The sequence below is a fragment of the Manis pentadactyla genome, chromosome X (genome assembly GCF_030020395.1).
Source record: "Manis pentadactyla isolate mManPen7 chromosome X, mManPen7.hap1, whole genome shotgun sequence".
In the NCBI taxonomy this organism is placed as follows: domain Eukaryota; kingdom Metazoa; phylum Chordata; class Mammalia; order Pholidota; family Manidae; genus Manis; species Manis pentadactyla.
This window is the reverse complement of record NC_080038.1, coordinates 146,156,863-146,183,977: the sequence shown is the minus strand read 5'-3', so window position 1 is coordinate 146,183,977 and position 27,115 is coordinate 146,156,863. Positions and strand designations below refer to the sequence as shown.

At 42.3% G+C, this 27,115-nt stretch overlaps 1 protein-coding gene across 1 annotated transcript in view; it reads left to right on the top strand.

Annotated features, from left to right (window-relative positions):
• Nucleotides 1-10,905: 10,905 nt before the first annotated feature.
• Nucleotides 10,906-27,115, top strand: part of MECP2 (methyl-CpG binding protein 2) — a 64,577-nt gene continuing 48,367 nt past the window's right edge. The window contains exon 1 of the mRNA XM_036887173.2: nucleotides 10,906-11,061. Coding sequence (XP_036743068.2) covers nucleotides 11,000-11,061 — 62 coding nt within the window. The 5' untranslated portion in view covers nucleotides 10,906-10,999. The remainder of the gene's footprint in view (nucleotides 11,062-27,115) is intronic.

Sequence of the window (27,115 nt, the reverse complement as noted above, 5' to 3'; positions counted from 1 at the left end):
GACAAGAAAAGACTGTCTTTATTCACAGGTGATTTGATGTGAATTTTAAAATGCCAAAATATCTAGAGGTAAGTTATTACAGTTACTGAAAGAGTTTCAGAAGGTCATTGGATGCCAAAATCCATGTAGAAAAATCATTTCTATTTCTATCTACCAGCAGCAAACAGTTCAAAAATTAATATACCATTTTCAGTATCATCTTAAAAAACACAAAGTACCTAGGAATAAATTTACAAAGGATTTGCAAGCCCTTTGTGAGGTAATTGTAAAATCTTAATGAGAGACATCAAGGAAGACAGAAACAAATGAGATACACATATGTTCATGGATTGGAAAACTCAAAATTGTAAAGGTGTTAATTTTCCCCAAATTGATTTATAGATTCAACACAATACCCATCAAATCATAACACAACAAGCCAATTCTAAAACTTGTATGTAAATGCCCAGCGGCCAAAATAGAAGAGGCACTCTTTTGAAGATGAACGATAACTGGGGAGACTTGCTCTCCCAGAGAGGGAGCATATTCTAGAGCTGTGGCAGATACTACAGTATAGTTTGGGGGCAGCGATAGACAAACAGACCAGTGGGGCTGAGTAGAGAGCCTAGAACTAGCCCCCTTGCTTATGTGGAATTTTGATACATGACAGAGGCAGTATAAGCAAAGGATGAACCTTTTAATAAATTGTGCCAAAGGCAGAATAAAGACTTTGTCAGACATGCAAGTTCTCAAAAATTTCTGTCCTGCATGCTGTTTCTTGGGGAACTTCTGGAGTATATGCCTCTCCCTCCAAACTGCAGGGTAAACACAACAGAGGAAGATGAGGGCCACAGGGACACAGCTCCAACAGAGAGAGGGGAAGGAGCCCCAGGAGAAGGGTCTAGTCTGGCTCCAAGTCCCAGGCTTGGGGGCAGCCAGTCTGGATCAGAAAAGTCGGACACAAAAGACAGACATATGCAGTCCCTGGTCCCCATCCCAGCCCTGCCAAATGTTCAACTGGGGAGCTGGGTTCCCCAGCAGTCTCATGACCACGCCCACTAGCTTCTCCAGAAGGGAGCTCCCAGGAAAGCTGAGGCCAGGCCATGACCCAGCAATTCTGTCCAGCTTTTCTTCTCCAGGAAGCCTGGACCCTAGAGGGACAAGCCTGCCCTCTCCTTACCCACTACTTGAGTTTATAATCACCTTTCTCATGCATATGAAATGAACCTTCCCTGTCACCCTGTCTGCACTTGCAACCCTCCTACTGCTCATCATTCTAGACTGCAGCTAGACGAGTGAAGAAATCAGACAAAGATGCTATTTCCTTCTTGACACTGATAACAAAGATGATAGAGGTGGTGCAAGTGTGTTCTGAGAATTTCTCTGTCAGGCCAAGTGCCATCTGAGTGCTAACAATGGGCCAGATGCTTTTCAGGCACTGGAGAGAGCAGAGAACAAGGAGCAGCTGTGCCTGCGCCACGCACACCTTCCAGTGGAGGCGACCACAGCTAGCCTGCTCTAGAATCTGTGACTCTGGGGAGAGAAAGGTGCCCAGAAGGGAGGCAGAGCCAAGGTATGCTATTTTAGGTTGAGTGGATGGGGAGGGTTTCTCTGAGCCTGGGACACTTGAGCAATTGATTCATATTTCCTTTGCAGCATAACCTGTTGTTTTTTGTAAATTTTCTCAATGGAACTAGAAAACAGGTATTCTTGGTGGTGTATATAGCTTAATATGTAGTTAGAAAACCAACATAATGAATTATAATTTTAGCCAACTGTACTGTAAATATTTTTAAATTATATATTACAGTGTTTGACATCCTGAAAAAAACTTTCTGGCTAGGGAGAGACTGCCCTTCCCAGGGCTAGCCAGTTCTTCAAGATAGCAAAGGGCCCAGCCTAGAGTATGTCTTTGATATGCAAACTAACCAGTCCAGTGCCAGACCTCCCCTCGCAGGCCTCTCCAACCCAGGATATTCCTCTGCCTTAATCATCCCAGGACCAGGTGCCAGGCAACTAGAGCCAGCCCCTAGCCCACAGCTCACTGCCATTATTCAAACTAGCCAGCCAGGCACTATTCACCTGGCCTTTCCCATGGGAACCTCAACAAAGGCTAAGGCCTAAATCGTCCTTCCTGTCACCTCCTGTGGCTTCTGTCCTGTGCCCAGTAGGGCGTGCCTGCCCTCTCCACGACATGAGCCTCTTCCTTCATCTCCTCTTGTGGCCATGCCTGACAGATCATCCCATAAAAGAACACTGAACACTGACTTGTATCCTTCTCTCTGTTTTGCCCCAAGAATAAGACTATTCTATTTCACCCATTTCTTCACATATTTCCAGAAAATTGTGCTTTCTCTTCAGTGAAATGCTGCTCTGTTCATTACAGTGACCTCTTTATTGTAAGTGTGCTCCTTATTGACATAAAATGATACTTTTTAGGTGCCATCTGATATTCGTTGAGTTCTCCTTTTCAGACACTAGTGTTGCTTTTCCCATTAATTTACAAAGGGGGTTGCTGAGAGCAGACATGTCTCTGAGGAGTTCCAGAGGTGCGCAGGCTGCTCAGACTAACTGGCACATCTGAGGGGCAAACCAGTGAGCCTCGGCTGGAGGTGTCTTAAGTAACTGGCTCACTTTGGCAATGAGGGACTATCTGAAAGGAAACATTCTGAAGCCTGACGGTGAGCATCAAGTCCATGAAGATTGAGGACTGTGAGAAATCCAATCATCTGTAAAGCTGCTATTCTAAAAGAGTTGTGAGGATGCAGAAATCATAATTCAGAGAATGAAACCAGGGATGGAGGGAGAAGAGGTGGGAGAAAGTTCAAGTGGGATGATTTCCTTATCTTTCAATCAATAAAAATTGCTCTTATCAAACATATACTGTCCAATGTTGATCAATCCAGTAGTAAAGGTCTGAATATATTATTTAGAGGCATAAACAAAACCACTAGAAGGTCTGAGAATAATAATATAAACAAAAAGTTTGGGAACAGAGGGCAGGGAAGGAGGGGAGATGGCAAGGAGGATGGGCATGCTGATTCCCTAGTCTTTTCAAGAACGGAATTCCTACTAGAATTCCTGCCAGTAGGGCAGGCTTTGCTGTGGGCCTTGCCCAGGCCCCAGGCTCAGCTGGTTTCCGGCTGGGACTGACTATGGGAGGCATGAGCAACAGCCTAGAGGGCGGGAATGGAGCAACTAGGTATCGCCTCTCTACTTCTCTGTCCCAGGAGCAGCAGCTGCAGCTCCCACCGCAAGGCCCTCCATGATTCCAGGTCTTCTCCCTGGGCCCTCCCAGCCTAGGCGCAGCAGTGACACCAGCCTTTGCTGATTCCCAGGCTGCCTCACTGTCCCCACCCCCATCAGCCTCCCAATACTGCTAGGCGCTCCTTTCCAGGAATTCAATGCCCTCAGTTGAAGTAGTTTCCGTTTTCCTGGGAGGACCCTAATGGATAAAATAGCCATTTTGAGACCACAATAAAGAACAGCCCACACTGGGCATCATGGCAGAGGGGAGTGACAGATGAACCACTGACCAAATATTAAGCTGGAAAGGGTCCTCAAGAAATTTCAAAAAATAGGAAAGAAAATAATACAGAATACATTCTTGGAATAGATGCTAACAATAAAAATTGGAAAAGAAAACAAAAGTCTACCTTTAGAATTTAGAACTCCCTTAAAAAAATCTTTGGTTAAAATAAAAAGTCAAAGAAAAAAATTGCAGGATATCTAGGGAACAGGAATGATGAGAACTGAAAGTACTGAGCAGGGACACAAAGAAACCAGAGAGCTCATCAGTCAATCTGAAACTGCTTCACTGAGAATCCAAAAACAAGACAAAAAGATCAAATAGTAGCCAGCTTAAGCAAGGGCGAAAACAAAATAAAAAACCCAAATCAGGAAGTAACCACAGATTCTGATGAAGTCTCTAATTTCCCAAGACCTCAGAGAAGTGGCCATAGCCCTCTGGGGTCACAAGCAACTTGTGATCATGGCAACAGAAAAAGCACTTAGAACCCTTAAGCACAGAGAAAGTTCTCATAGAAAGACCCTGATGCCTGACTGAGCTACTGCCACAGATTCAGTCGTCACCTTCAGGCCCAACCCAGTCCAGAAAGAGCAGAAGGACTGCGGCTTCCCAGGAGCCCTGGAAGGACTGGCTTGAACTTCTCATTGGCCAGAATTAGGTCACAGACCGCCATTCTGCCACAGCAGCATTTCTTCCTGAGTCAAACAAGAAAAGAGTGGGAGCTGGGTATAACCAGGGCTCTGCCAGCAAGGCAGAAGGGGGACCTGCCCTGACTGTGAGTGTGTCTCTTCAGGGCTCTACTCAGTGCCATTTGATCACTTGTCTCTTGATACCAAAGCTGCACTGTTTTCATCAGTGTCATTTCAGAGTGTGTTCGAATACCTGGTGAGGCAAGTCTTCCCCTGAGTCAACATTTTCTTGGCCTGTCCTGTGCATTTGCTCTGGTGAACCTTAGAATCATATCGTCAAGTTCTATGACATTCGGGCAGGGAAAACATGGGTGTCGTTTGTTGGGCCCCTTCAAAGCCCAGCATGCGTTTGTTCCCCCTTCCTCCACTCTCCCACCTCTCCCTTAGTGATTGTCTTTTCATCTTTATCAGGATGGCATATAAATGTTAACTCCCACATTGTACAAGTAAAGCATAGTTGATATCAAGTGGTCAAAGATACATAGTTATTGAAAGTGAATAGAACAATAGGTTTCAGTATATTACTTAAACTTACAAGAAACTGAAGATAACAGTATGAATATCAAAGATGGTGTGTCAGGGGTCCCCAAGCCCACCCTCAGGAACACCCAGGCCTGCTGAGTTAACCCTCTGCTTCACATAAGGGGAAGAGGGCTGTGTCCCAATCTACAACAAAAACCTATCCCTCCATGTTTTCTGCATAGGTTGACTCTAAAAGTTGAAAACCAAAGACAAAAAATCCACATTCTGATACTTATGTAAATATTTTTAAATGTCAGATCAAGAAGAGATGTGCTAAGATTACATTTACTTCTTGTAAGTCTAATTTGATGGTCCCTGGGCCATTTGAAAAGATAATTTTCTAAGCATCAAGGTCTAATGGATTCTTCTCTTGTATACCATCAATCAGCAAAAGTATAATGTATTTACTTTGCTTCTTACTTTCTTGCATAGTTCTTTTTTCCCCTGCTGTTTCTAATTGCTTTTCCTTATTTTCTTGTAATAATGACCATCATCATATTCGATTTTCTTCAAACTCCCAATCACACCATCTAATATGTTGAATTCACATATACACACTTTTTCTTTTTTTTTAAATTCTTGGAGTCCTCTCTGCCATTCTCCTACTCCAATCTGGACTGACTGCCAATCAGACCTTCTGCCCAGTTGGCATCCCTGGTATTTCCTGTCATTGTTCTGCATTAGCTCCACTGTCTTGTGGATCCCACATCTTGCTTTCTCTTGGCTTACACCCTTGTTTTGCTGGAGAGTATCCTCAAGTAGCTTCCTAAGAAAGTATATATGAGAGGTAAATTTTCCTAGCTTTTGCATATCTAAAAATATTTTTATTGCATTGTCACACTTGATGGATATTCTGGCTGGTGTAGACTTCTAAATTGAAAATAATTTTCTCTTGGAATTTTGAAAGCATTGTCCTACTATCTTTTTTTAAGTGTTGCCCCGTTATCTTTTATCATCCAATGTTGTGATGAAGGGATGCTATTTATTCTGATTCCTATTCCTTTTTTCTTGGTTTTATCTTCCAAGAACTCTTGTTAGTTGCTTGCTGGACTTCCTAGATCACTCTTCAAAGTTTTTATATTTTCTCTCATATTTTTTATCTGTTATTTTGTTCTATTTTCCAACAGACTTTGCCAGTTTTATCTTTCAATATTCCTATTAGAATTCAAGCTTCAATAATTGCATTTAATTTCCAACAATGCTTTCTTGATCTCTACTCCTTTTACATAATATTCTGTTCTTGTTTTGTGGATATGATACTGTCCCTTAGTTCTCTGAATATGCTAACTAAATTAAAAAAAATTCTTCCCCATATGTACCCTGAATTTTCTGGGATTCCTCCAAGTTCATTTTTTCCCTATAGGTTATACTTGGCTATTTTAAAGTTGAAGAGCTTCAAGTTTCTGATGATCCTTAGTGGTTGGTTTATATTTAATAAAGAGCTGGATAACTACTGTGGATTTAATCTCATTTAGGGCATCTAGGTCCATTTTCCTGCTCTGACTCTTCTGTATAGGGCAAGGAGCTGAGGAACACAGTGAGCATCCTTCAAATGCTAGAATTAGGAGAAAATTGTTCAGGGTTTGCCAACATCCACGCTGGAAGTCCTAGCTCTCTATAGACATTTCATTCAATTTCTTTTGAGAACTGTCAGCTGTTTTCCCTGCAGGCCTGCCCCAGCTGCCATATCAGTTGTCTGGTGGAGAAGAGTAGATTCCAACTGGTGCATTCTATTGCCTTCCACCATATGCCTGCTGATTCTGTGCCTGCTCTCTGACAAACTGGCTCCCACCTCCTTTGAAGTTTCTTTGTTGAATATTCTAGGCTAATTTTTCCTGCCTATTTTAATCATCAACTAGTTTCCATCTGCATTCCAAACAATTGTTAAAATTTGTCCATTAAGAATAATCTCCCATCCTCACCAAATTCTCTTCACTTTGATGGGTTTATTCCTTTCTGTTCCTTGATACTTTTCTTATAGTGAGCTTCTAAGGGTAAAGGAGAACTCTGTGCATATGAGTGTGTGTGGGCATGCATAAGAATGTGAGCATGATGTGTCAGAATCAACTCATTTCTTGTCTATTTTCATATTTTCTAATAAATATAATTAAGGTTATTAATTTTTCTAAATGACCACTTTAGCCACACAGCATAGGTTTTAATATGTAGGGCTCTCATTTTTGGTCATTTCTGAAGAGTTTATAATTTTACTTTTTGTTTCCTCTTTAACCAAAGACTTCCTTTGAAGCCTGTATTAAAACTTTCAAGTAGTAAGTGTTTTTTTTGTTTTACTTTTGCCCATTTTTTTGTCTCTTAGTTTTAATTTTATTGTATTGTTGCCAGAGAATAAACTGCATGATTTGTACATTTTGGAATTTACTGAGGTTACATTTTCTTTCTTTGAGGGGTCTAATTCATAAGCAACTTTAGGCAACATTCCATAGTGTTTGAAACAAATTTGTGGTTTTTAACATTTTTTTTGTGGTGTCATCTGGGATGTCAGCTCAAAAATTCTGGACTATTTTACCCTTCTCATTTTCCATTGTCACGTTGGAATTTCCCTTCTAAAAAATTCTTTTCTATCAGTTCAAGAGATTTTTAGAATGGATGGAGCAGAAGTTTGCACTGTGTCTGCCATGTTGATAAAATCCTTCTGGCTGTTGGTCTTCCATCAGTTGCTATCTATACTGTATTTTCCTGGTTTTTATATTCTATTCTATAGTTGCATTTTTGAGGGGATGCATTTAAAAATATGTTACATTCCCATTTTTTCAAATGGCCCATTTTTAGTTCTATTAGTAAACACTTTAAACTCTAGTGTACTCTTCTACTTTTCAATGGCAAGAGTAAACTTGTATCATTTAAGTCCCATTTATTCAAACTAAGGAATTTAGCAAGACCCTGTTCATTGTTTTTCTCTTCTGAAAATGTCTTGACTTCTACTCGTGTACACTTAACTCTTCCCAATCTAGAATTAACTTGTTACAGTCTACAAGCACTCCTAGATTTTGACTCAGGTAAAGAATTTCCAGGTTAATTTATGAAGAATTGACATCTTTATTATGTCAAGTCTTCCCTTCCACGAATATGGTAGTACTTTTTAAAAATATATTTTTTATATAAAAGGTTTCTTTTATGTTTTTCAGTAAAGTTTTATAGTTTTTAATATAGGTTTTTGGCATTTCTTATTAAGTCTATTCCCAGACAGTTTATAATTTTTGCAGCTAGAGTGTGTTCAATCTGTTTTTTTCCCCATTACTTTTTCCAGATTTTTATTACTGGCTGGATCTGTATGCAGGATCTACATCTTAACAACCAGGGAAATTAATGGGTTTTTTTTTTTCACTCATGGTGAAACTCCAAGGATGAGGTTTAAAAGAGAATGGGAGGAGGAGGATACACGTGTTTTATTTTACATGAATGATGTAGATCTTGTTCTGTTTCTTGCTTTGTTCTTTGTTCTCACATAATATCATTAAATATGATGTTTGTTTTTAAGTTTTTTATAGATATCTTTGATCAGATTATGGAAGCTCCCTTCTATTCATAGTTCTCAAAGTTTTAAAAAAATCAGAAGTAGGTGAATTTTATCAAACACTTTTCCTACATTTTTGAAAAAGTGATATAATTTGTTTACCTTTGAATCTGTTAAGGTTGATTTTCTAATTTTACTTTTTTTAATTAATTAATTTTTTCCCCACCCCAATTTTCTAATTTTAAATCATTGTTATATTCTTAGGATAAAACTCAACTTGGTTACATTATATCATATTCTGCTGGATTCAGTTTAGTTGTCTAGAATTTGCACATCTATTTCCACATTGTCATACTTTCATTGGTTCAGTATAGTAGTAATACTAGTCTTGTAAATAAGTTTAGGGAGATTTATTTCCTTTTTGTTTATGATTGGAATTACTCATTGAAGATTTGGTAGAATTCATCTGTAAAGCTCTCAGGGATCATCTTTTTGGAGGGGGAGGGATAGATTTTTTAAATACATAGTCAATTTCTTTGTGGTTATAGAGGGTCTATCTAGGTTTTCTATTTCTAGAGTCAGTTTTGATAAGCTGTGCTTTTCTAGGAATTTATTAATTTTCTTATGCTTTCTAATTTACTGACATGGTTGTTCATAATATCCTTTTAAAAGATTTATCTGTCATATCTATTATCTATTGTATAATCTATTGCATCTGTTGTTACATCTTTTCATTTCTGATATAATTTACTCGTTTATTTTCTCTTTATATCTAACGTTAGAGGGCTGACTTTTTCTCAGCTTTTCAAAGAATCGGCTTTTGATGTTCTCAATCCTATCATTTGCTTCTGCTTCATCAATTTCTGCTTATCCTTATTTTTCTTCCTTCTGTTTTCCCCAGGTTTACTTTGCTGATCCTTTTATAGCTTCTTGAGTTGGATTTTTGGCTTGTTGACCCAACCACCTACTCAACATCCCCACTTGCACGTCTAATAGGCACCCCAACTTTAACATGGCCAAAACAGAATTCTTGGTCTGTACCTTCAAAAATGTGCTTTTCTTACAGTTTTCCCCATCGTGGTGAAAGGCACATATTCACTCAGTTGCTCAGATCAAAAACTCGGGAATCATCCTTGTTTCTCCTCTTTCTCTATACCCTACATCCAATCCTTTCTGCTCAGTCTTGAAAGTACAGCTTGAATCTTACAGCTTCTCAGAACCTCCATTGCTACCACCCAGAGCCACTGTCCCCTCTCCTACCTAGACTGTTGTCACGGCTTCCTGACTGGGCTCTTGCTCCTAGTTTTATTCCACTACGAACAGCTCTCCACATTGCACCTATGCCTTCTCATCTCAGAAGAAGCTCCCAGTTTCCATGGCGGTTCCAGGTGCCTCCCTGGCCACCCAACTTCCTTGTTAGTCCCCAATATTCCAGGCATAGTCTCTCTTCAGGGTCTTTGAACTTGCCTGAAATGTTCTCTCCCGTGATATCCATGTGGGAGAATAAAATGAGGGCAAAAGCCTGTGGATATCTAAATAGCACTCACTTCAACCTTGCTTTATCTCAAAGCCCTTATCACTATGTGACATTAGACTACATACTTATTTGTATGTTTAGATTGAATCTTTCCCACAAAAATGTTTGCTCTCTTGTTCAGTCCTGTGCATCTAGAGCCTGGAACAGCACCTGGCACAAAGCAGCTATTTGACAACTGAATGGGGCGGGGAGTGGAGCGGCAGGGGGGCGAGGGAAGCCAAATCATTATGAGAAGTTTCCATATTAGGCACAGAACTAGCACAAGGAGCATCGGATGAATTGGATGATGGCTGGAATCAGTAAAGTCGCCTTGACAAATAGTCCTGTCCTGAACACTCCATTAGCTAAAACTTTTTCCATTGTCTTAAATATTTTTCTGAAGCAGAATTGCTGGACCTTATCTCCCAAGTGACCTCTTCTACGAAGTCTTCCTCTCCCTGAAAGACAGAGCTAAGTGCCGCTTTCCCTGTGCTCCCGCTGCGGCTTCTCCACACCTCTACCAATCCATCTGATCCAACAATGACAGGTCTTGTGCAGCCTTGGTATGCACCCTCTTCCCCCACCGGAGTTTCACGAAACCTTGGGCTGTGGTTTTATTTCATTTTATTCCCTGCCCCTATAAGAATGCAGCACACAGCAGGCTCAGATGAAAGAATGCAAGGGGTAGGCCTCTTAAACCAAGGTCCCAGGGCTGGAACATCAGGCGCCAGGGCAGACAACTTTGCTGCTTCTACTAAATGTGGTGACATTGATAAAATGCGGATACAGTGAAACACTTATGTGCAGCATACTTTGTGCGTTTGTGGACAGAGATCAATGGCCCAGAGCAGCCAAGCAAACAGGCTTCCCTAGCCTAGGCCTTCTCTTGCCCCGCCATCCGCAAGGGCCCATTAATCCTTAATATTCAAATTCCGCCCACTAAACCAACCCCTCCGCGCCCAAGCCGCCTCATTCCCCCAAATGACGGCCAACGGCAGCCAATCGGCAGCTGGACAGGGGAGCCCGCCCCTTTTTCCCTTGCCGGAATGGACACGAACTCCCGCCAATTGGCGGTGTTGCCGCCGAGGCCACGCCCAGCCTCGGCCTCCGCACCCAATGGCGGGCGGCCTCGAGATGGCGTCGGGGGCGGGACTCGGGCGCGCAGGTGCAGCAACGCGCAGGCTGACCGGGAGGGCGGGGCGCGACGTCGGCCGTGCGGGGTCTCGGCGTCGGCGGCGCGCGCGCTCCCTCCTCTCGGAGAGAGGGCTGTGGTAAAAGCCGTCCGGAAAATGGCCGCCGCCGCCGCTGCCGCGCCGAGCGGAGGAGGAGGAGGAGGCGAGGAGGAGAGACTGTGAGTGGGACCGCCGCGGCTGCGGGCAGGGACCCTTGCCGGGGGGCGGAGGGTAGGGGCGGGACGTGGCGCGGGAGGGGCTCGCGGGGTCGGGCGACACGGCTGGCGGATGGCGTCCCTCCTCTCTACCCTCCCCCTCCCGCCGCCGCCAGTGACGGCTCCCCCCTCGGCCCGTCACCCGCACTCGCGAGTGACCGTCCTCGGAGCGGACTCCCAGGACCGCCTTCGCCTGGCGCCCCCCTCCTCCCGCCTTCAGCGCGCATCTCGGCCCCCGGCCCCACGGGCACCCCTGTCGCCCGGGCTTCGCCTGTCGGGGCTGCGCGCGCGTCATGCCCTTCTCGGGGCTTCGGGCCCGCGGCTCCGTCGCGCGCCCGCGGCTCCGGCCTCTCCCTGGATCGCGCTCTCCCCTCTCCCTCCCTCGCGCGCCCCCTCTCCCGTTACTCGGCCCCCCCAGCTATCGCGCGTGCGCAGTCTGCCTCCCGTCGGGAGAGTGCGCCACAAGGGCTCCGGCGCTCTCACCCCCATCTCCAGGCTTTGCCTCCCCCTCCTTCTCGCCCATTCCATGACTTTTGCCCCCCACGGCGAACGAGTCGGTCCACCATCTCCTTTTCCTTTTAGCAGGAACAAGTGGGTGGGAATTACTGTCCACCCACAGAAGGGACTAGACATTGTGTTCCTGGTCCCACAACTCATCATGAAGAGATGGTTATAGTTCCCACAGGAGCTGTGGGTAGAGGACTGTGTGTCTAACATCACCTGAGGCTCTTCGGTGAGAACGCACCCCCAGAGTCTGGGGGTGCTGTGGCCTCAGAATATGAGGCCCCTCCACTTCGCCGATGATCTTGTAGTTACATAAGTGGAGTGGGACATAGTATGTAACGGACTCCAACAGTCCGGGAGCACGCTCTGCTCAACATCACCAATACCAGATGGGGCAAGTGCATTGCATCGCTGTGGTTCCTGTCAATTGTCCCTGAAAGTTTACTTTCTTTTCAGTTTGGTTACGACTGAATCACCCAAACTGAAACTCAGGTGACTTTTACGTGGCGTGGCAATGTTTCTGTGGTTTTGCACTGAAGACTTACGGTCATTATGAAGAGTCTAAAAAGACTGCTCTCCCAGAGGAGAGTGTTTATGACATTGCTAAATGTGGATCCGAGGCAGGAAAACTTGCTTTGGAATACCTCTGTTGGGGTTGCTTCTTTTGTGTGTTTTGGTGTGGATTGGTCATGGCAGAAATGGGCTCCACCACAAAAGTGATATTCCTGACTCATGGTCGGGTAGGTGTGTGCTTCTGGTTATTTTTCCAGGAACAGGAATGGACTTTGCAGTGCCATTCACACGCTATCTGCTGTGCTACATCAGTACCCAGATGGTAGGATGGAACTTGGGGTGGTTGGTGATCATGGAACCGTATCTTCCTGCATGTATTGCTAAGTGGCTTAGACTTTGTGGGACGCTCACAAGTATTAGGCATTTTGTTCTACTAGAATAATGAAGTATATTTGGGCCTTGATAGTAAAATTGACCGTTAATAGGCAAGTATCATTCTAGAGGAGAAATTGGGGTTTTGTGGCTGGGATTTTCATCTGGATTTTAGCAATTTCAGTTAACAGTGAGATTAAGCTGACCTCTTAAGTCTTTTGAAATGTACTGGATTCTTATAAGAAGCAAAACAAAACAGTCTGAGATTTGTATGTCTTTTGGGAATTTCCACCAGGGATTTAGGAAAATAGGCTTATTTATGGGCTTTTTAGGACTTCTACTTCAAATCTTAGTTGGAAGGCCTAGGAAACACTTGCTTTTGTTTTCTTTCTCGGACATGTCAGAACTTTAGAGGGTGCAATCAATCTAGTAAGAGTACAGCTGATTAAATAAGTCACCAGATCACCCATTTGTGGCATGTCAGCTAGGTGGCCGATCACTGAAGCACATTCCCGTCCACACCCACAGACACACGATCCTCACTTGATGAAGTTTCCGAGGTTTGTACATCTGAGCCTGAGGTGCGACAGGATGAGGACTGCTTTGTTTGCTTCATTGGCAGTACATTTGTCCTCTCGGGTGTCCCTCCACTTAGCTGTTCCTCATGCCCCTACCCCTTTAACAGCACAGGCAACTTGCAGAAAACAGTTTCTCTGCAAAGTGCCTGGTGGCATCTGATCCTAACAGCTTGAAGAAACCTTCTATGGCTTTCTTGCCTGTCTAGCTTATCACACTTTCTTATTTCTCATTACAGATTTGCTTTAAACCTAGAGTACAGGTCTTTATTTCACTTGATATAGAGCATGATGCAGTCAAACCCTGCTGGACTTTGCTTGTTTGTGTGTTGGGAGGGTTAGAATACAATGTTGCATTCTATTTGCAATTTCCAGCCTTCATAGTTTCCCTGCCTGCTGTGCCTCTGTGTGGCTGAATCTAGTGGTATGGGGAGGCAAGCTGTAGAGTTTGGTGGAAAACTGGCCAGATGAGTCCAACATGATGTTGCTCCCACCTCAGTACTCCTTCCCCCATGTGGAGATGGAATGAGAAGCTCACTTCTTTAACCTAGGATAAAGAAGAGTAGAGGTAAAACTGTTCCATACTCAAGTTGGGTTTCCACTGCCAAAGTACCTTCCCAGGACTATTTGCTGATAAATGATTTGCCCTGGAACCTGCAATCTTTTATAGAGGTGACTATCAGTTGAAATCTTTTAATTGGCTAAGAGCCGGATGTCGCCAGGCTGCCTGAGTTATCTATGAAGAGGAGAGAATCACAGAAAATGTTTGACATTCATAGTAACTAGTGTTTTAAGCACAGGGAGAAAGCACAGCCCTAGGCTGGCAGTGAATTCCAGGGAGTGTGGCAGAACACCTGCTTGTGTTTTCTCCACACTCTGCTGTGGTAACATGCGTGCAGACCAGCCTTGTGTGGCCGGCCCGCACAGCCTTTTCTTTTCTTGAGTACAGAGTTATTGCCACTCTAAAGGAAGGACTTTGTCCTCAGTGCTTCTGTAACAGCCCTCTCCAGTCAAACTGCGGTTGTCACCACTGTGCCTTTACCTTGTTTTGGGTAGAACAGATGTAAATGGATTCTCCTTCCTTGGGCTCGCTTCCACAGAAGTTGTGCTCTTCTGCCTTTCTTTTGCAAGGAACCTTTTCCTATTGAAAGTTTGACTTGCATGCCATCGCTTAAATACTTGGTTCCACCACTTTGACGGTAGGTATGGTGTTGGGGGAAACTGAGTGGGAATGAGAATTTGGGGGCATGTGAGGCATCCCCCCTCCCATATCAAAGGGTGGGGGTGGCCATTTCATTAGAGAAGAAAGCGTTGGCCTTCATAGCTTCTTCAAGGCACACTTCTGTTGGGCCTGCTGACATACAGATGTGTCCTCACTATAGCTGCTGTGCAGTTCCTGCAGAAGTCTGGGCTCTCAGGAGCAAGTCTCAGGAAGGGGTCACTTGTCTTCCTTACCTAAGAAATGGGGATGTTCCATATATGAACCTGCAAATCACTGCCTTATTGGGTTTTCACGTACCTGTTCTCTTTTGCTAGTAGGGTTTTTTTTTTTCTCTCCATGAAATCTTGAGTAACTCAAAGATCTTAAACTCTCAGAGCTGGAAGGAACCTTAGTCTAGATCCCTCAGTTTACAAATAATACAAAAAGTTGTGGTGGCTTTTCCAGGGCCCCCAAGCTAGGATACCAGTTTCATTTTTATTACACTAACTAGGTAATACTGTTACCTTGACTTCTGGGATTTCAAAGCATTGTATGACTCCATTGTTAAGGGAATTACAAGGCTTCACTGCACCTCAATAGATAATTCTAGGTTTCTAGGTACCATCCTGCTAGTTACAGACCAGCTCTAAAAGACTTGGTTGTTGTTGCCCTTCCTCTTGGTTTGGTTACTCGAGTAATTGTGTGACTAGTCTCTAGGTTGTATACTCTAGGCTTTTTTAATCTAAAGATAAAAGTGCTACCTTGGGCCAGCAAGGTATCAGAGACGAGCTAATGTGGAGCAGTTTTAAGTTTTAACAAGGAAATGATGGTGGTTATTGTAATAATGAAAAGTGTAATGACAAAAGTCCTTTTCTAAACATGTGTTGAAAAGCAAATGAGAAACTATGAAACAGAGCTCAGTTTGTTGGACATTGCTTTTTGCTCACCTGAAAGGCTTACAAGTGATTGCCCTGAAGCGGGCTTGCAAATTTTGGAGGGTGACTTTGGCTCTCCCAGGGTGCTTGGTTGGTTCTGCTTTTTTTTCTCTCTGGGTTAAAGTTCCTTTTCATAATATTACAGCAGCTTGTTGCAACTTCAGCTGCTTGAAGAAGGGAGACTTTCTTTGCCTCTGGATTTCACATGTTCTTTTTGGTATGACATTCTGATGTTGCATGTCTCTTGAACATATATTCTCTCCCTGAATATTTCTGTATGACATGGTACAAGAAATGCTTAGCAGGGATTACCTCTCATGGTGTGCTTTATAGTATCAGCATTCCCCTCAGAGGTGATGACACCTGTGATACTTTCAATTCTAACAGACGTGGATCTTTATTTTAGCGCTGTGTGTTATGTACCGGTAATTTTGCAGTTTATCTTTTGTTTCTAGCTAGGTAAGCCGGGAAATAGCATAGTACTTTGTCTGTATGTTATCTTCAAAATGTCCCAAGTATCCCTGGGAAAAAGGTCGTGCAGCACAATGGGGGCTTTCAACTTACAATTTTCTTTGTTTTAGGCTCCATAAAAATACAGACTCACCAGTTCCTGCTTTGATGTGACATGTGACTCCCCAGAATACATCTTGCTTCTGTAGACCAGCTCCAACAGGATTCCATGGTAGCTGGAATGTTAGGGCTCAGGTAAGTAACCTTCCTTTTTTTTTTTTTAGTATATGTCCTGGTTTGGCCATCTGTTTTTACAAAAAAAAAAAGGAAAAATAAAAACAAGATATACTGGACAGTATAAAAGTACCCCAAAGACTAAAGACATAACTGTGCCAAACTGTGCCATATAATAAAAAAAAGTCACTTCCCTGAGCCCTGAAAGGTCAGTTTGGGTAGGGTTACTTGGTAGCCACAGCGTGATCTGGGGGCGGGCGTCAGATTAGAGCCGGAACTGGTGATCTGCAACTTCAGTTCACCTTGAAGCAGGTCAGCTGAGCTGAGAGTGCTTTGATTGAGGTCTTGACCGGCCACTGCTGTTGTTGCCTAGTGGCCTTCAGCAGGGTTTGCTTTGGTTTTGGGTAAATGACTTCCTGGTCAACGTTAGTGAGCGGTGGTAATGCACTGTCAGGTATGGGAACTGGTGTGTGGTCAGTGCCATAGAAGGATGGCCACCTGAAAGTTGTCACAGAACAGTGGAGCCCATGGCTAATGGCGTGTGCTTGTTGCACTCCTCCCACAAGAGCTAAAGAAAGCATCCAGACACACGGCTGGCTCTTCAGACTGTAGAGCAAAGTGAATCCCTTTGAAAAGCTAGGGGTCCAAGTCATTCAAGGTCTGACACTCAGGTGCTCTCTCAGCCTCCCTTTTGGCTACTTTGGTGCCATTGTGTGGACTTTAATTTTGTAAAAATGAGTGGTTCCTTAATTTCTCAACTGTCAGGCTCGATACCTCAAGCTTTTTAAAAATCAATGATCGCTTCACATTTGATGTTTTTGACAACTGGAATTCAAACATTCCATGTAGTAAGGCAGAATGTTCTAATTGAATTTTCCCGTTCTTTTCCTAAGAAAAAAAATGTAGTTTACATATATGCTGCCTTTGTGATTCCAGCTGAGACCCCCAAGTAGCACTTTGTTGTGTCTCTGTAGTGGTTTCTGACACCTCAGTCTAAAGCTATGTGGACTTCATAACAGCCCATTTAGGGACGATGTGAGGGACAGGATTTGGGCAGAGGAGCATAGAAGGTAGGGAAGGAAGTGGAGAGCATCGTACTGCCTCCAACTCCCAAATTTGGTTCCACTCCTGATCCTGTGACTCAAATTGTCATTCCCCTTTACTGCTGAGGGGTGTGCTCTGGGCCCTGCTGACAGGACGTTCTTTGTACACCACGTATTTATACTGGTGGGAGTCGTGGGGCTGGTGCTTTGTGCATTGTCTTAGAAACTGTGGACTAAATGTAATATGGGCAGTGAATGGGTTTCTTCTGGTAGATGTTAGACCTTGGGCGGGTGGTGTGTGTTTTTAATAGTCTTTTTCTCAGGTTACAGATAGATTTTATAAAATAGCAGTGGTGACTCTATACAGTTTTTTTTCTAAGAAGTGTAAAAAGGAAGAGATGTTTTTAAAAAATATCTGTTATTTTTTAATGGAAAAGACATGGCCATTTGAGCTTCAAGGAACTTTGAAGGGAATTCTTTAAAGTACAGAATCTGTCTTAGTAGCTAAGTGCTTGATATCATTATTTTGCTTCCTTTCCTTATAAAAAAATAATAAAAATTATACTTTTATAGATTATTCAAACCATTTTAAAGTATATCAAGTAAAAAAGTGAAAGCTCCCCATTACTCTCCACGCCAGGTACCCAGAGTAAGCACTGCGAGTAGCTTACCGCAGACCCTTCTGAGTCATCTTCCCGGCTATGCAAATCGCGCCTTTGGTATTTGTGACAAGATGAGGGTGATAGTATATATATTCTGCATCTGTCCCTGTGATAACATTTCTCTCTGCCTCATTTCTGTTAAAGAGGAGCAGCATGGTATGGTGCTGACTTAGTGTCATGCAGTGGTGTCCCATTATTGGTTTCTCCAGTGGTTTCACTATGTACCAGTCTTTTTGAAGAATGGCTGCCTAGACTTGGAGTTGCTGGTGGGTACCACCATATCACCTTCCAGAATGGCTATCCCAGTTCCTGTGACAGTCTGAGAAAGTGCCACTTCCCAGAATTGGATATTTACTTTTTAAGTTTGTGCTCCTTGGGTTATTACTGAGGTTGAAGCTTAGCAGTCTTTGACCATTTGTATTCAGTCTTTGTGAATTGCCTGTTGATGTTCCTCATTCATTCTTCTATCAGGATATTTCTTCTTGGGTATATGTTTTCTACTTTGTCATAAGGCTTTTGATTCTGCTAGGCTTTTTTGATGCCTAAAACTTGTTATGATTTCTTCTTTTATACTTAGAAAGTCCTTTCCTACTCTGAGAACATGTGAACGTTTCATCTGTATTTTCTTTCTTCCTAAGAAACCTGATGATGTATGTACTATGTTAATACATACATATTTGATGCATATAAAAGAACCTTATATGTGAGTTGTTCCATGTTTTTTGTACGGTTTTTAAAATACCTGTTTTCTATTTAACTTTGGGATGAGATGAGGTGTAGAGCCCACTTAGCCAGTTGTGTGGTAGCCATTTTGTGAACCAATCATCTGGTCTTCGCCTTTGTCGTATGCTGACTTGAAAGGAACAAAGCACCTCATACTTTTTTCTTTGTGAGGCTTGATGGCAAGCCTGTCAGCAGATAATCATTTATTCATTCACCCAACAAATATTCGATCCACTGCTTCAAACTGTGGGTGGGGCCACAGATGTTGAGAGGCCAGCGGCACAGCTATAGTCATCATTCTGAAGACTCAAGAAAATAATGAATCTTCACAAAAGTAGGTTTTAGATAAATTCAGAGGAATCCAGAGTGAGTGAGTGTGTGTATGTGTATTTTAAATTCTGACATGTAAGTTAGGGCTTTAGGGCAGACTGCAACATAAGTAAGCACAGTTTGCTTTCTAACTCATGTAATTGCAGGCCAATTTTTGTCTTGAATTATGATGAGGGCTTTTTGCTGTTGAAACAGTTCTATATTCAGCAAGGTTGGTTGTGTTGGAATAAAAGTTGTGTACTGATAAAAATGGTGATCTAGATGATTTTGAAGTTTTTTGTAATACCTGATAAAAATAAAGACAGGCTTTTGGTGAATATATTCTTAGGGGAACAAGTGTGATTTTTTGCAACTTGGCATCATTTAAATCTAATTAATACCCTCAAAATTGAATTGAAATCCTGATTTGGACTGAAAATATTTTTTACTTAAAGAAGGGATATAAATGATTTGTGATTGAGGAAAAGCCTCATATAAGGCTGAGTTTTTTTCTTTAATGATTTCTTTGAATAGTTAGGTATACACATAATACAGAATGAAAAAGGCAGCATAAATGGTTATATGGTAAATGATCTTGCCACCCTGTCCCGACATCTATATCTTTTCCTGGAGGCAGCCATCATTACCACTTTCTTACTAATCTGTACACACGTACATGTACCTACGTGTAATTTTTTTTGTATCATTAATCTACAATTGCATGCAGAACATTATGTTTACTAGGCTCCCCCCTTCACCAAGTCCCCCCCACATACCCCTTCACAGTTACTGTCCATCAGCGTAATAAGATGTTGTAAAATCACTACTTGTCTTCTCTGTGTTGTAGAGCCCGCCCCGTACCCCCACACACATTATACATGCTAATTGTAATGCCCCCTTTCTTTTTCCCTGCCCTTATCCCTCCCTTCCCAGCCATCTTCCCCAGTCCCTTTCCCTTTGGTAACTGTTAGTCCATTCCTACGTGTAATTTTTAAAGTGTGGTAAATATATACATAAAATTTACTATTTTAGCCATTTTTAGCTTTACAGTTCAGTGAGATTAAGTACATTCTCGTTGTGCAGCCATCACCACTATGCATCTCCAGAATCCTTTTCATCTTGCAGAACTGAAACTGTCCCCATTAAACCCTAACTCCCCATTCATTACCTCCTCCCCCAGCCCCTGGCAGTTACCCTTCTGCTTTCTGTCTCTATGACATTGACTGTTCTAGATATGTCGTATTATTATATATTTTTATATGTGTGTTTATATATACGTTTTGTGTGTGTGCACATGCACAAACAGGTTATGTGTATATTTACACAAACATACTGTGCACGTTTGTGGTGTTTGCATTTTTTAGTCAGTGTATCTTGGAGGTTGTTTGGTATCAGTCCTTACAGAGTCATACCATTTTTTTTTTAAGGGTTGGGTTAGCTGTCCATTATGTGGATGCACTGTAATTTATTTAACAGGTTTCCATTGATGGATATTTATTTTCCAATGTTTTTAATTTCATTAGTGCTGTAGTGAATAGTCTTTTACATATTCAATTTGTTCATGGCCAAGTTTATATGTTGGAGAAATTCCTCGAGATGGGACTTGCTGGGTCAAAGGGTTATACACATTTTAAACTTGGATAGATATTGCTAAATCAAGGGTGGTCTTTTAATTGCAGTTTTTTATTAAGATATTGTTGATATACAAGCTTATGAAGGTTTCACATGAGCAACAATGTGATTACAACATTCACCCATGTTACCAATGCACACCCCATTGCAGTCACTTAATTGCACAGTGTTAAAGAGAAGGTTACATATGAGTAGATAAGTGCACAAATTTATGTCTGCAGTGGTATTTGTAGAAATTAAAGAGCTGTTAGTTAGGCTAAGAAGTAGTAGTTTTTAGCAGTTAGCACTAGAAAGCAAAACTTTGGAAGCTTCCATTTCATCAGATGTAACCTGTGTGATTAGACCCTGTGAGGCAAGACCCTTTACTTGGCAAGGGGAACTTCAGCCAGTTCTCGTTTGTGAATCTTGAAGAAAATGGAGCGTTTTTATTTTGGTACTGTTGTAAGTTGGGACTTACGGTTGAAGAGTCTCCTGCAGCTGCTGGACCTTCTGTCTCATTTGTATCATAATATGCATAAGGAATATCCTGGAGGTATTCAGGACCGGATTGCTGTTGCTTCATTTCTCTTTGCTATACTTTTTATATCACAATAGTTTTCATTTACCCTATACTGACTGAGCATCTACTATGTGTCAGTTACTGTACTAGATGCTGGGAACTGTCCTTACTCTCAGCCATCTCCTGGTCTAAAGGAAGATACAGGTAAATGGGCAGTCCCTTTACAAAGGGTTAGAAGCTACAGTGGACAGGTACTGGCCACTAAGGGAACACAGAAACATTAGAGGAATCTCCCTTAGACTTGGGGGTGGGGAATTTTTTTTTATTCCTTACATTTATTTATTATTAATAAGGGAAGAGACTTATTTGAAAAGTGACCCCCAAGACCTGAACTATGAGCCAACATTAACTAGTTTGGGAGAAAGTATGAATGGAGGAGAGATCAGCATGTATGAAAGCTTGGACGAGAGAGAGACGTTTGGCCAGGTCCAAGGAGTTCAGAGTGGCAGAGATGAGACAGGTAGAACAAGCCAGATCAGGGGGAGCCAGGAGCAACGTGTTTGCAGTGTGTGCTGGTAGGAAATCAGACGCAGTTGCTCCAGCTGTGCCATATAGGTTCGCTTTCCTCCCAGGCTGCTCACACTCTGAATTATTCCCAAGCTCCAGAAGGCAGTAGGGGGAGCTCTGTCCAGCCATCCTGTCCCCTTTACACTCCGCATTGCTCTGGAGGCCATCTGCCCTAAGCTGACCTCCCACCCACCCATCAGGCCTCCAAGGCTCCCACTGCAGGTCTTTTCATGGAACCTTCCTTCCCTCCACTACTGCCCCAGAAGACCTGGGGGACCCATGAGGAGAGGGCTTCCCCTTCCCCAACACACTTAATTGTCTGATAATACTGAGAGGAGGGCAGGAGCTTGCATGGCATCATGTGAATCAGCTATGGTACCAAACACTAAGCACTGCTTAGTTCTTCTGATTTTTGTTTATTATTTTTTTACCAAGACTTTCATGATGAAGGAAGCAGTGCATAAACAAGCTCACTCCCGTCTTGTCAAGGACCAGGTCCACCCTGATGATCCACTGTGGACGGCACCACTGCAATCCCCACAAGCCTGGGCTTGGAAGGTGGGATCAGAGCCCTCCTCGCCTACCCCTCCATGTGCCTACCCCTCCGTGCACCTGCTCCTCTGCCCTCCCTCAGGCCACCCCAATCCTTCTTCCTTTGAGGTCCTTCCTTTCCACAGTCCTGCCGGCCCTCTTCCTCCCTAGCCTCTGCACTCTGGTCACGTGGTAGCTACTCGGGTACTTTCCACTTAGACTTTCAAAAATGTTAGCCATTTGCCCTATTCTCATCAGCCTCCTTGTACAGAACTCAGAAATGACATCTCCAGTGAAATCCCAACCATGGTTGCACTTGCTTGCTTTGCCTCCCTGAGGCAGTCTGTCCCCCAAAGGTGATGCAAGCTTATGCTGTTACATATGACAGTATATAAGTTCAAAAGTGTTTTGCAGACTTCCAGGATGGTATCCTACTCTGTAATACTCTGCAGCTTACTCTTTGGCTTTTGAGCCTGGTCCATGTTGCTCTTTGTATACCTTCACTCATTTAACATCCCTCCCTGTGCTGTAGAAACAGAATCCCTACCAGAGCCCTGAGGGAGAATGGAATCGTAGAGAAATGAGGATTGACAACTGGTTTGTGTTTATATCCTTTGGTCCAATTAACCAACAAGATATTTTTATTTCAGTGTTTGTGAATGCTTTCCACAAAAAAGCATCCATTTTCTAGACTTATTAATAGGGCTGTCCAAAGGTTTTATTTTTAGATTTGAAAGAGCAAAGCAGGCTTATGAGATAATGCGCATTTCCCTTCATTCCCATCTCCTTTGCAACTTTCCCATTGCTGCTAAAACACGAACATGAGCACTTTTAAGCGTGAGCTGACTTTCTATGTGTGAATTATTTCTTAATACTAAAGCATTTTGGTTTTGGGGGGGGCGCTTCTAGTAGTACTTAAGTTTTGACATTACTTTGATAAGCTGTATTTTAAATTTGTCTGCACACATTTAGTAACTTTGAAAATACAAATTCCTGTGTGTTTCTGGTTTTTGTAAACAGCAGAAGGTATTGGTCCATATTAAGTGCTAATTTGCTCTAATATTTTCAGCTGTTTTTGGAATTGCACTTGGCAAAAAAAATAGACAAATGCCTGCAGTTGTGACAGTTTGTCTTTTTGTTCTTTTTAACTCCAGGATAAATAAATCTAGTCAGTATTTTTCTAAGTTTGTGAGACTGTGGGAGTGATTAAAAGTCTTCGTAATGCTTAAGTAGTTAGGGCAGGCTGAAAGTCTAGTGGTATCACCTTCTAAAAAATTCTGATGTAACATGTAAGCAATTGTCTGAAATTTCTTAGCCACTCTTCCAGGTTAAGACAAAACAAACAAATTATAGTATTTTAAGCTCTTTTTTTAAATTACACAAGTAAAGCATCATTGTAGAAAATGTAGAAATGCCTATGGAAATCATTCTGGAAATTCACCATGCAGAGAAAACTGCTGTTACAGTTTGGTGTGCATCTTCTTAGACCAAGGGATCTGACTCAGGGTTGAAAATTCAGAGGTTCTGTGACCTTGGATGGGAAAAACACTATCTTTATTTTCGCTGTCATTGACAATTCAGATTTCCTTCAGTTAATGAATGTAGGCAACGGACCATGTTAATACTAGGCATACCTGTGACGTTGTCACCAGTAGAGATCAAAGATGCTTTCATGTCATTTTATAGTTACAGATATTTTGAAATACCATTTGTGCTCATCACACTTCAAATTTAGTTATTAGATCTACCTCTAAATCTGATTATATGTAGAAGCACATATTACTCTAGCACTAATTCTCAAAGTATGTGTTAATCAATTTCTGTGCATTTTATTTTATGCATTTCAAAACATTCTTCTGAGGAGGGGTCCAAAGCGTCTATGGCAGAAAAAGGTTAAGAATGCCTGTTCTGTACGTTATACCTTATAACTACAAATGTAAGAACAGCCAGCACTTGAGTAGTCAGTATGTGGGAGAAAGGGACCAAGGAAAGCCCTAAAGCACAGGTGTGATAGAGGGAGACAAAATGACCTCTAAAACTTAGTTAAAATTATTATATCAAATATTTTTAAGAACGCACTTTTACAGATACTGCTTAAGTGTAAGGCAACTAAAGCTGTGTAAGAACACTTAATACCACATAAACTGCTGGTAAATAACAGCCTAAAAGTTACCTTTGCTGTTGGCATTTTAAACATCCTTCTAGAGCCTGTCTTAGGCACCCATGTACATGGCATACATATTGTTTTAGATGAATGGGATCATATAATATGTGCCATTGTAGTTTCCTCATGACATGTTACAGATATCTCCCCATGTCAATAAAAATAGATTTATATCATCACTTTTCCCTAAAATGAAAATAACTTACATTTTCTAATTACAAAAGTATTATCTATTCAATGAAAAAAAATTTTTAGGACTTTAGAAAAGGAAAGTAAGAATTGCTCATAAATCTGCCATCTACAGGTATATACGGTCTGGATAATATCTTCGCACCATCATTTTTAGTGGTCACATGACATTGATGGCTGTGTCTTAATTTAATTAGGGGCATTTCTATTTCTGTGTTTTCATCTCTCTGAGTGGTGGGGACAGCTACGTGCTGATGATTCCACTTTGTGCCTGCATTTCTAACCTGTGTGTCTCACCTCTCTCTGGAGTCCCACATTGGATGGCCTCTCAGTATTTCCACTTGTGTTGCTCACAGACATTTCAGACTTAACAAGTACCAAACAGAACTCTTGCCTTTTTCCGCCTTCAAATCTGCGTCTCCTCCTGTCTTTTGTATCCTAGTAAATAACATCAACATCCACCCAGTTAGCAGTCCAAAATTCTAGGAGTTGCCCTTGATTCTGCCCTTCCCTCACTTTCTTCTGATTTACCAGCAAGTCCTTTGTGGCTCTGTGTTCAAAATGTACCCCAGAACCAACTGCTTCTCACCATCTCCACTAAGACTTGAATCCAAGCCACAAGTCACCTCTCAGATGGATGCAGCAGGACTTTGGGTAACATATTGAAAATCTTCCTCACCGATAGTCATGAAACACTACATATTTCATAGGATTATTTGTTAGAAATGACACACAATTCTAAATGATGGGATTGTTCCACATTTAGTAACTTTTTCATCTGGCCAGTATAGTTTAAGTACTGACTTCTTGTGCTGCTCAATGCTGAAAGATCTGCAGTTCATCAGGTTGTCACCTAGCCATTCATTCCATGATGCAGTCAGTGTCTACAGTACTCCAGGCACTGTGGTATGCAGGCTGTAGGGTGACTGGGACAGATTGATACCTTTCCTCATGGAGCTTAAGTTTGGCAGAAAAGACAGACTTTAATTCACAAGTAATTATTTAGTTATAGTGGGTTAAATGCTCTGAAGGACAATTATGGCGGTGCTTACTGTGATCCTGTGTAATGGGGGAACAGCCTAGCTTTGGAAGGGATAAAGAGGCCTGCCCTAAGGAGGCCATGCCAAAGCTGGGAACTAAGAGGTAAAGAGAAGTGGGCAAGGCAGAGTGATGGAGGGCTTTCCTAACGGAAAAGGGCCCATATGAAGGTCCATGTCTGGCAAGAGCTTAGCTGTCTGGGGCACTTAAGAAGCCCTGTGTGTGAATCACTATATTATACACTTGAAACCAATATTATATTGTATATCAACTATACTTCAATTTAAAAAAAAGCACCCCTGTGTGGCTGGAGCAGAGCAGAGGTGGTGAGAGGATGACAGAGATGCAGGCAGAGGGATTGATGTGCTGGGTGCAGGATTTTTGATGTTAGTGTCAGAGCAGTAAGAAACTTGAAGGGTTAGATTGTTTGGATTTTGAGTTTTTATCAAAATATTATAGCCGCTCGATAACATAACCTCTCAGAAAGGTTATGGTGAAAACAGCTGTCCACCCCTTCCCCTTCCTGTTCCACGACCTACAGATGACAGCTTTTTAACCATTTCTGCATTTAGTTTATTTGATGGCTACCTTCAAAACTAAATCATACGCTTATGCATCTTTCTTGATTTGCCAGCTTTGGAGAATTACATTAACTCCCTGAAATGAAAGAGGACCGCTTAGCTTACATCACTTCCCATGTGGAGGTTCATATTCACGTTTTCTCTGTGATTTTAAACACTGGATCCTGTTCCATCAACTTTAGTCCATATGGCATTTCCGCTCTGTAGAAGATGAGGATATTAATGACCCTGCTTTTCTTTCCACCTCCTTCTCCCCCAACTTCTGCCTTCTAAAAGCTGTACTTAACCATATCCTTTCTTACATTACTGTTTATGCCCTGCCCTGCAATCACATCCAAGTGGTCATAGGTTAATTCTAAAGTTGAAAACCAGTCAGCATTATTGACTTTATTACTTGTATGTAAATATTGTTCACCATGAGGCCAAGTAACAAATGCTAGGATTACATTTCCTTCTTTATAGGTCTAGAGTCACAATCTCTGGACCCTCAAAGGACAATGACCAATCAAGGTCAAATTGATTCTCTTTTTTTTAGATTCCATCAGTTACTAAAAATCCTTACCAGAATTTAACCTGTTTGATACTTGGACCATGGCATCCTTGTACAGCTCTTTGCTTTTCCCAGTTTTCTGATTCCTTTCACTTTTTAAAATAGCATTTTCTGATCTTGGTGTAAAATCTCAGCTCTGCTATTTATTTCATGCGACCTTGTCTCTCCTCTCCCCAAAGGCCTTCCTCTTGGAGCTCTCTGTCCTCCTCCTGCAATCTCGATAAGTACTTCTCTCTAAGGTTGTACACAGCTGCCACCTGGATCCCCTTCCCTGAGCTCTTTGGTTGAAGCCACTATTTCCCAGAACCCTTGTCTTTATTTGATTTATTCCTTGTTTTCTAGAATACATCTTTAAATAATTTGCTAAGATAGGGTGTGTGGGTAGTGAACTATAGGGGACACCATTGTTGCTTACCCATATCCATTCCCTCTTTCCCCATTCCTAACAGAACTCTAGTAATATACACCTTTCTCTACCTTATTCTCAACTCCAGCAAGGATCCTCAAGTCATTTCACACATTGGTTTCTCTTGGCAACTGTTATAGATCAAGGCTGGGTCTATGATCTCAGTTGGTCCGCTCAAACTTAAAGGAAGGGCCTCAGTAGCATGTTCAGGGAAGACTGTCTTTTCCTTGCTGGATGTAAATACGGAAGGTGCTGCTGGCAGCTCTTGTGTAACCTCAGACTGGGGACCAAGCCTGAGGACAATGCTGCAGAGAGGCGGAGTAAACCTGGGGCCTGCCCC